The sequence below is a fragment of the Microtus ochrogaster genome, chromosome 18 (genome assembly GCF_000317375.1).
Source record: "Microtus ochrogaster isolate Prairie Vole_2 chromosome 18, MicOch1.0, whole genome shotgun sequence".
Classification (NCBI taxonomy): domain Eukaryota; kingdom Metazoa; phylum Chordata; class Mammalia; order Rodentia; family Cricetidae; genus Microtus; species Microtus ochrogaster.
This window is the reverse complement of record NC_022020.1, coordinates 25,066,250-25,076,210: the sequence shown is the minus strand read 5'-3', so window position 1 is coordinate 25,076,210 and position 9,961 is coordinate 25,066,250. Positions and strand designations below refer to the sequence as shown.

Sequence of the window (9,961 nt, the reverse complement as noted above, 5' to 3'; positions counted from 1 at the left end):
TTTTAAAATATTTATTTATTATGTATACAATATTCTGTTCGTATGCCTGAAGGCTAGAAGAGGGCGCAGTTGTGAGCCACCATGTGGTTGCTGGGAATTGAACTCAGGACCTTTGGAAGAGCAGTCAGTGCTCTTAACCACTGAGTCATCTCTCCAGCCCCCTTCCCAGATATGTCTTAAGTTTATATCATATTGACAAAACTTAACCAGCATATACAAGTACACTCTCAGATCCTTTTGCAAAGAAAAAGATCTCAAGTATTAAGAAGTATGAGGCACTGGACAAAAGGACAGAAAAACACAAAACTTAGTATTTAAAACCTCTAAGGAAATAAGAACCATAGAAGAGGCCGGGAATTCACATGGTAACCCTGGATTTTAATGCCCAAAAAAGTTTGAGAACGATTCTTCCACAGGTTCAGACTGGAGACAAGAGGTCTTAAATGGTTGATATAAAGGTTTCCCTGGACCTTAGGAGGCCCTAATAACTCTATATACAGCATAGGTCTTTCATCTAAAGATTTCAAACAGTGTCATAGGCATTAATTAATTTTTTGCAGCATACAGGACTAAAAAATCCATGCTCTTGGCCCTGTTTTATTGACAGAAAATGGTAGCTTATGTCTAAGATCATTTGGCCTGGTTTGAATGGCTAAATATGATGTGGGGAGTGGAGGAAGTCCTAAGTGTGTGAAGTACTAAGTGAATGTGTGTTGTGACATAGACAGCCTCAGACTCAGAGGAAAATGTCAAAGCCTTCTACCTGCCATCCTGGGGCGAGGCTCAGAGAAATGGCAAAGCCTTCCTAGTGGGTTCACTGTAGCTTTTTCCTCCTAGATATTTTATGGCCTGAAGACTGTTCCCCTATAGAGATTGCTGCTATGGAGATTAGCTAAACCCATCTCCTTGATCCAGCTGTATTCCATGAACATTTGCCTCCTTATCTTCTTGTTTATCTGTATGTAGTAACCCTGCCTCCACATTCAACTCCGTATAATAAACACACTGATCTTCTGAGATGCTGCAGTTTCTCCATCAGGAAGCCCAGTCCACACAAACCCATCTTTTCTTGTGTTCTGTGTCTGTGTCTGCCTTTTCTTGATTCCCTAGCTGCCCCTAATCAGACTGGTCTATTCCTAGAGCTATGCAGTATGAAGCCAACACTGACCTCAAATATCTCTTCTAAAAACGTGATGTGTGTACACATGTGTGTACAAACACCTTAGTACATGCACTTGTGGGTTTTTTGTTTTTGTTTTTTTGAGAAAGAGTTTTCACTGGCCTTGAACCAGTCTTCAGAGTCCAGAGCGCTCACTATTACACCATGGAATCTACACTGGTACCAATCTTCAATTGAGAGTTTGGAACCAATTTAGGCTGTAACAATGTGACCTTGTCCCCCCCCCAGGGTTTCTCTGGGTAATAGCCCTGGCTGTCTTAAAACTTGCTTAGTAGACCAAGCAAGCTGGTCTCAAACTCAGAGATCCCCTTGCCTCTGCCTCCTCAATGCTAAGATTAAAGACATGTGCCACCACACCCAGCTTATATGTATGTGTGTATGTAATGTACATATGTATGTATGTGTGTATGTATGAATATAATCTGAGGCTGTAGCTCCGTGGTAGACTGTTTGTCTAACATTCAAGTCTCAGTTCTGTAAATCTGCCTATATCCCTGTGATAGTGCCTAGTTTTTTTTTTTCACTAAAAACAAGCAAACAAATATCTTTCAAAGGCTAGCAAGGAGGCTGGAGAAGTGACTCAGAAGTTAAGTTCACCTGCTTTCAGAGCTTCCAGAGGACCCTAAGTCTATATCCAGCATCCATGATGGTGGCTCACAACTGCCTGTAACTTCAACTCCAGGGATTCTAACACTGTTTTCTGGCCTCTGCAGACACTACACACGTGCCACATCAACATACAAACATAAAGAAAAATTTTTAAAAGATGAAAGAAAAATAATAAATTTACATCTATTTGGTGATAGGTGGGCACATGTGTTCCACAACAGGTATTTAAAAGTCAGAGGACAAATTTGGGGCATTGTTGTTTTCTTTCCACCATAAAGGATCAACTGCTCAGTGGCAAGCACAATTACCTGCTTAGCTTACAGCAGGGGTTTGATTTGGTTTTGGTTTTTAATGTGTATGGGTGCTTTGCCTGCAAGTATGTCTGTGCAGCACTGTGCCTGGTAACCTCCAAGGACAGAAGAAAGTGTCATTCCCTGGATGTGAAAGAGCAACCAATGGGATGCCTTTTTTTTTGTCTTGTTACATTTATTTAGTGTGTTTGTGCGTGTGTATGCCACAACATGAATGTGGGTATCAAAGGATTTGATTCTCTCATTTTACCATGTGGGTCCAGTGGATTAAATTTGGGAATGGCAAGCATCTTGCTGGCCATTTTGAGGGCTTTGGTTTTTTGTTTGTTTGTTTGGTTGGTTTGGTTTGGTTTAGTTTTTGTATTGTTTGTTGATTTTTTAATTTATTTATTTTGGGATTTTTTGTTTTTGTTTTGAGACAGGATCTCTCTGTGTAGTCATGGCTGTAATGGAGCTCGCAATGTAAACCACGCTGGCCTTGGGCTCACAGAAATCCTCCTGCCTCTGCCTTCCAAGTGCTTGGATAAAAGGCTTACACCACTACACCAGCAAAGATAAACCTCTTTATCACTTGCTAGAGAACAGCACCTGTACCTTTGGGGGAGGCCACACTCATCCCTGTGACAGTTTCCCATGTCTTAATTGGAAATTATCTACCCAGCCAACCATCTTTGTTTCCATGAAAGAAAGCTGAGACTCAGGCAAGGCCCTTCGTCAAGGACCCGAGAAGTCTATGACGTCATCAGGATGAGAACCAGGTCTCTGAACTCCTGAGGTGCTCATTTAGGTCTGCTACCCTGGCCCTGTCTAGGAGACCAGAGGCTGACTTGGCTTCCTAGGCAGCTCCTTCACCAATATGTCCAGCTCTAGCACCCAGACTCAGAGGTTGAAATGAGATCTAGAGAGGAGGTTTGGTGGCACCAGCCCTTTGTGAGGGGAGAGCTGTGTTTGAAACAGGGTCTTATACAGCCCAAGCTAGCCTTAAATGTACTATGTAGTTGAACTCTGAATTCTCCTGCCACTGCCTTCTGAGTTCCAGAATTACAGATGTGTACTTATGACCCAGTTTAAAATATCTTATTTTTAACCTAAAGGTGTTCTCTTCATTGCTACTCTCTTTGAAAAGGGCAGGAGTGTCTGGGGATCATATGTTCTCTAAGCAAGAGCTCTACCGTTGGGCTAATCCCCATCTCCTTCATTGTTATTAGTTGCTCTTCTTTGGTTTTGGTATTTTGAGGTAGTCTTGTTATGTAGCCAAGGCTAGCCATGAACCTACCCTATGGTCTAGGCTTACTTCAAACTTGTAATCCTCCCTCTTCAGCATCTCCAGTGCTGGGATTGTAGGCATACATTACCACACCTGACTCATTATTCTTTTTTTTTAATTATCCACAAAATATTTTTCAAGATTTTCCTTATTTTATGTGTATGAGTATTTTGCCTGTATGTATTTAAGGGCATTTTGTGCATGCCTGGTGCTCAAGAAGGTTAGAAGAGGGCGCTGGATTCCCAGGATCTGGAGTTAGAATGGTTATAAGTTGCCATATGGAAGCTGGTCATAATACTCAGGTCCTCTGGAAGAACTGCAAGAGCTTTTAATTGCTGAGCCATCTCTCCAGTCCCTAAAAAACATATATATTCTTTAAATATTCTTAAGTTTATATACAAATGGTAGCTTTATTATGGTGTATTCATACTCTTAACCATTCTTTAATCCCACTTTTAGATATTTATACTACAGAAATTGTTGTACTTGCAGAAAACATTTGGTATACTCTTTCTTATTTTTTCAACTTAATAAAATTATTCTGTCATATGCAGATATGGTTGTTTGAATGAGAATAGCCCATGGGCTCATCTATTTGAATACTTGGTCCCCAGTTGGTGGAGCTGTTTGGAAAGGATTAGGAGATGTGGCTTTATTGGAGCTAGTGTGTCACTGGAGGTGCCCTTGAGGTTTCAAAACACTGGACCCCTTCTGAATCTCTCTCTACCTTGTGCTTGTAAAGAAGATGTGAGCTCTCAGCAACTGTTCCAGTGCCATGCCTGCCTGCTGACATGCTCCCCACTGTGACAGTCAGCAACTCTAACTCTCTGAAACTGGAAGCCCCAAATTAACTTTTTCTTTCCTAAATTGCTCTGGTCATGGTATTTTATCACAGCAATAGAAAAGCAGCTAAGACAATAGGTAATAAAAATAATGATATAGATAAGTATATGGAGAAACTATCCAGTGGATATTAAGTAACAGGTATGTTGTAAAATGCCGTAGGATGATTCAATAAACATATTGTCCATCTGGGCAGTGGTGACACATGTCTTTAATCCCAGCACTCAGGAGGCAGAGGCAGGCAGTTCTCAGTTCCAGGACAACCAAGGCTACAGAGAGAAACCCTGTCTTGAAAAATCAAAAACAAAACAAAAAATTAACATATTAGTCATTAAAATAAATCTTTTTGTTTCGCTGGTTTTCACTTCTGCCTGTGTTTTCAAGACAAGGTTTCTCTGTGTACCAGCTCTGGATACCTGGAATTCACTCTGGCCACCCTGGTCTACAGAGTAGGCTAGCAGGGCCACAACAGAGAAACCCTGTCTCAAAAAAACAAAAATAAATAAATAAACAAGTAAATAGGATTTGTGTTCAGATGCATTACTGTGTAAAGACTGAGTGACTAGAGCCTGTTTTGGTCCTTCTGGCTTTGTCTGTCTTCTCTAAACAGCAACAAACCAGCGGCTTCTGCTGCTTCCCACCCCAGGCCCCAGCTCCAAAGGTAACCTAGTCTTTGCCTGCTGCCTTTCAATCCTGCGTCACTCTTTCAGATCCCCAGCCAACAACATCTGGCCTTGAAGCCAAAGGCCACCAGTGCTCTGCCTTTCTGAATAAACACCTGTGAACTGGGAGAAGACTGTGATCCCAAAGCAGGTGTGCACAGGGGCACAGCAGGACAAGGAACAAGGATATGGAAAGCCTGGGAGATGTTGTTCTGACTTAGCCAGTGAATTGTCCTTTCGCTGTTTAGCCTCTCCTACACACCCCAAACATGCAGAACCAGACATGGTGGCATACATTTGTAAACTCAACACTCAGGATACAGCAGAAGGGTCACAAGTTAGAGGGCAGCCTACGTTATATAGTAATACCCTCTCAATAAAGAAAAAGTCCATTTCAAGTGATGGAGGTTCTTGGACAGGTAGAGGTTGGGAGAGGTGTCCTGTCATCCATAAGGAAAGTTCAGCTTCTCAGCTCATGAACATGGCATGGCTTCTGCATAGGATATTTTCCCTCCATCTTATCCTGGCTCATTTCTAGTCATTCTTCAGATTTCAAATTATGGGCCACTTTCAACTAGAAACCTTTTCTTCCTCCTACCCCACCTCTGTGCAAGGGTTCTCTGCTCTCATGGCTTGTGCTTCTTTCCTTATTCAGCACTCCCCCACTAAAAGTTGCCCATGCTGCCGGGCAGTGGTGGCACATGCCTTTAGTCCCAGCACTCGGGAGGCAGAGGCAATGAATCTCTGTGAGTTCAAGGTCAGCCTGGTCTACAGAGTGAGTTCTAGGACAGGCTCCAAAGCTACACAAAGAAACCCTGTGTCGAAAAAACAAAACAACAACAACAAAAGTTGTCCATGTTTTTGTCTCTCCCACTCCAGTTTAAGCTTCCTGAGATCAGGGGCTATGATTGTTTTGTCTATTCTATATTGATATAAATCAGAAGTGCTACATGGGTAAATAAAATGAAAGGCTAGAGAGCAAGGACTAGAGAACCCTCCACTTGTCTGGAGGATACACGGTTCTTGCCAGCCCTCAGGGAGGAGGCTCCTGGGCAAAAAAAAGGCATAGCCTTTATTCTTCCCTCCTCCCTCCCAGTCTTCTGTCCTCTCTGGGATCTGTTTGAAATAAGCTTGAACTCCCTCTACTGGCAAAAATTCAGTACTGCCCCTGGGAATTCTTTCCTCTGGGGAAGTTCCTTCTACTTGCTCCACAATTCCAGAGCTCCCCAGGGACCGGAATACGAGTAGCAAGCAGCAACCAGGAGGTTCCAAGGTCTGACCCACACCTTCCCCTCTCAACACCAGGAGCAGTTTGTCCCACACCCTCACCTGTGTCCGTTTCCTGGGGTCTCCACACTCCAGCTAATTCACAGAGATGTTGATTTCTGGAGTCTTTGGCTGATACATCAATTCTGACTGTGGGGGAAAATTCAAAGAGAGTTTGGGAACAGACCAAAAGAAAAAGAAAAAAAGCCTAAATAAGGGGCTCAGGAACTAGATAGAAATTCACATTCAAAACGAAACAAAGACCAGGGTTGAGAAGATAGCTCAGGGAGCTGTATGCCTCTCTCTCTTTACCTCCATGGGCTCATAAACCAGAACTGCCTATGGGGAAGATTTCCCTAAGCCCTTCATTCTGCCTGTATTATTACAGAGACAAAGGGAAGGGCTGTGCTGAGGTCTTCAGGCTGAACGAGATACCAGACTTTAGAGACAGCTCTGACAACAGCCTCTCTCTCGACTCCTCCGCGTTCTCTTAGAAGGACTCGGCCTGGAGCTTACATCTTCATTGCCGGCTCTACTGAACAGGTGCTCTGGCTCCAGTCCGCTCTCAGGGATGTTCTTCTCCTCCTCTGGCATGAGCTCATCCAGCCAGAGGAGTTCCAGTGGTGAAAAGACCCACTCCAGAGCTTTTCTGACTCCCACGAGGCCCAGTAGCTGCAGAAACAGAAACAAGCCCCAGGGCTCTCCGCAACAGCCAGCCACTGGGACTAGCAGTCAGCTTCCTATTATTTCACTGAGTGAGATAATAACACAGTTCTATGAAGTAAACCCTTTCTGTTTGTTTGATATTGTTTTGTTTTTGAGATAAAGTTTTATGTAGCTCAGGCTGGCCTTGAGCTCCTGATCCTCAACCTCTCAAGGGTCCGTGTTGGGATCACGAGTGTGCATCACCCACCATCATACTTAGCCTTTTCTTCTCTTTTCTTTTCTTTTCTTTTTTCTTTCCTTTTCTTCTTTTGACACATGTTCTCACTATGCAGCTCTGGTAGCTCTGACTGGCTTGGAACTTGCTATGTAGACTAGGCTGGCCTTGAACTTGTGGTGATCCCCCTGCCTCTGCCTCCTGAGAATTACAGGTGTTCACCATACATCCACTTTCTTTTTTTTTTTTTTTAAGACAGGATCTCACTTTGATCAGCCTCAGCCACCCAAGTACTGGGTTACAAGCAAAAACCTCTATACCCAGTTTGCAGTTTACTCCCACTGTACATAAAAGGCAACTGAAGCCCCAAGAGATAGTGACGCCCCTGAGGTCACACGCCTAGTACATGGTAACCAGACTGATACTATTGTAAGGCCTGTGGCTCTTAACTTCCTCTTCTGTGCCTCATTGAGTAACAAGTGTCAGCATTGCCCTTGCAGGAACTCAGTTATTTGCGGGGCCGGGGGGTTGTGGACAAGACCAAATTAGTTAGGAAAGTTGGTGAATTAAGAGTTCTAGGACTAGTTAATCTATAAGTATCCCCCAGACATTTTCTTGGTCTTAAGATTTCCAACAGAAAGAGCCAGAGAAAGTAAGAGGAGTATTTTTTCAGCCACCCTCCAAGCTCAGAGTCTCTCAGAACTCCAGATTACCATAAGTGGGAAGATAATGGCTGCAGGAGTAGACTTGATAATCCAAAGCAGACCCAGGCAGGCAAGCTGGATGGCCGTGAACAGGTGGACTCTGCTCAGAGGTACATGCCGCAAGAGCAGCATGTCTGGCTGATGTTTTGTTGGCATCAACAGTAGCTGCACTCTCTTCATGAACTGGGAGAATGAGAGGAAAAGAAGGCAGGATGAGGGGGTTAATTTGGAGGGGGCCATTGTTAGCTACAAGCCCTGCAAGGGGAAAGGAAGAAGGCTCCCGTGGCCTCTCCATCTGGAGCATGAGAGCAGAGTGCCTATGTCCAGGAGGGGGAGGAGGAGTGAGGTTGCTAGGTGATTGTAATGAGCTCACCTGGATGCTGCTGAGTGCTGCTACCCCCATGTAGAGGAAGATGCCGTAGAGCACAGGCATTGGGATGAACTAGTAGAAGCAGATAGCAAAGGAGCTTTTACCTTCCAGCCTCCCAGGTGCCCCACCTTAGGCCTTCAGACTGGAGCCTGCCAGGCCTTTCTTTTTCTTTCACATCCCACATACCTGATTCATTGAGTCTTTTCATGCCAACCACATGAGGTAGATTGTTATTAGTATCTGCACTTACTGGTGAGAAACTAGAGAGACGAAGTGACTTGCCCATACCTCTCCTCTCCTGCCTCTCCAATCTTTTTATTCCATCCAGTATTGCTGCCCTACGACTCTACATCCTCCTGCCCTGGCCTCCTGAATGCTGGGATCACACTGTGCCACCATATCCAGGTTCCTCTTGTCTTACCATCACACGCCCCTGCTCTCCGTGCTCCTATATACTGTCCACTTTCCATTCATATGTTGCTGTTTGCTCCTTAGCCTTTCAAGACCTTTTCCTTTGCTATTCTTTCCTCCTAAAATGTTACTCATGCCCGGGCATGGTGACACACCTGTGGTCCAGCACTTGGGAGGCAGAGGCAGGAAAATGTATATAAATAGACCAAAGCCACCTTGGTCTATGTAGCAAGTTCCAGGATAGGCAGGGCTACACAGTGAAACCCTGTCTCAACCAACCAACCAATCAATCAAATTCTCCTCTCTTGGACTTTACAGCCACTCATGCTTCATCTCATTTCACTCTGGAAAGATCTTCTCTGACTACTCAACCCGAAGTAGGCCTGGAACTGTGTAAAATTTAAAAAGATTTAGTTACTGCTATTACTCTATGTGTTCGACAGCTTGCGTATGGAGGTCAAAGATCGACTTGTGGGGGTGGGTTTCTCCTTCTACCATGGTTTCCAGGGACTGCACTCAGGTCAGTCATCAGTCTTGCATGGCAGATGCTTTTGCCCACTGAACCATCTTGCCAGGCCTGCCCTAGCGTTCTTAATCACCTTACCCACTTTTATTTTTTTTCACAGGAGATCATCTGAAGTCATCCTATTGCTTTAACTTTTAAAGATCTGTCCTCTATCACCAGACTCCGAGGAAGATGGAGACATATGTCATTGCGCGGGTATACCTCACCTCCAGTTCCTGGAACAGTGGCTGGTATACCATTTATGAGAGTCAACCTACTTAGCAAGTGGTTAATCCAGTCCTTCTGGCTTCCCTACTTACTGCAGTACTCTTACCCAGCCTCCATGACCTTGGCCCTGCCTAACCTCCGGCTCTTGTCTTTCTGCCAGTGACTCTTGTTTGACATTTCCACACCCTCCTTGACTACTTTGCTACTCGGTTTGTTTACCTTTTCTTCTATAGCTAGCTAGTTATATTATATAGGGTGTGTGTGTGTGTGTGTGTGTGTGTGTGTGTGTGTGTGTGAAGTTTCTGGTAAAGTTTGGTTTCATATTCCTCTTTAGTTCTTCTCCTCCCCTCTCTTAGGCACCAAGTACAGTGGGGTAGCCAGCACAAGTTTCATACGCCTTGAGAAAGAGCAAATGGTTTTTTGCTTTGAAGTTTCTCTGGGATATGAATGCACACATAGTCTTGGCGTGTTGGGAGACTGGGACAAGGACAGTTCTAGAACTCTGGGATGATGGCATCCCCTTGTCCTACTCCACAGAACAGAAACCCTGCTGGCCAAGAAGTTAGGTACCTTTTTTAGATAAGGTCTCATGTAGACCAAGATGGTCTCAAACCTACTATATAAGTGAGACTAGCCTTGAACTTGAACTCCTGACCCTCTACCACCTAAGTGCCTGGTCTATTCTGGTTTCTTTTGTTGTTATTGCTATTACATTCTCTCTCTCT

The 9,961-nt window shown here is 44.2% G+C and overlaps 1 protein-coding gene across 5 annotated transcripts in view; it reads right to left on the bottom strand.

Moving 5' to 3' along the window:
• Positions 1 to 6,234: 6,234 nt before the first annotated feature.
• Slc4a9 (solute carrier family 4 member 9) overlaps positions 6,235 to 9,961 on the bottom strand; it is a 13,423-nt gene continuing 9,696 nt past the window's right edge. For 3 of the 5 annotated variants that reach the window (XM_005355958.1, XM_005355960.1, XM_005355962.2), the window contains exons 18-21: positions 8,096 to 8,164; positions 7,732 to 7,905; positions 6,655 to 6,810; positions 6,235 to 6,288 (exon numbers count right to left, since the gene is read on the bottom strand). In XM_005355958.1, the coding sequence (XP_005356015.1) occupies positions 6,235 to 6,288; positions 6,655 to 6,810; positions 7,732 to 7,905; positions 8,096 to 8,164 (453 nt within the window). The remainder of the gene's footprint in view (positions 6,289 to 6,654; positions 6,811 to 7,731; positions 7,906 to 8,095; positions 8,165 to 9,961) is intronic. The other 2 variants (XM_005355959.1, XM_005355961.1) reach the window with 2 other exon arrangements.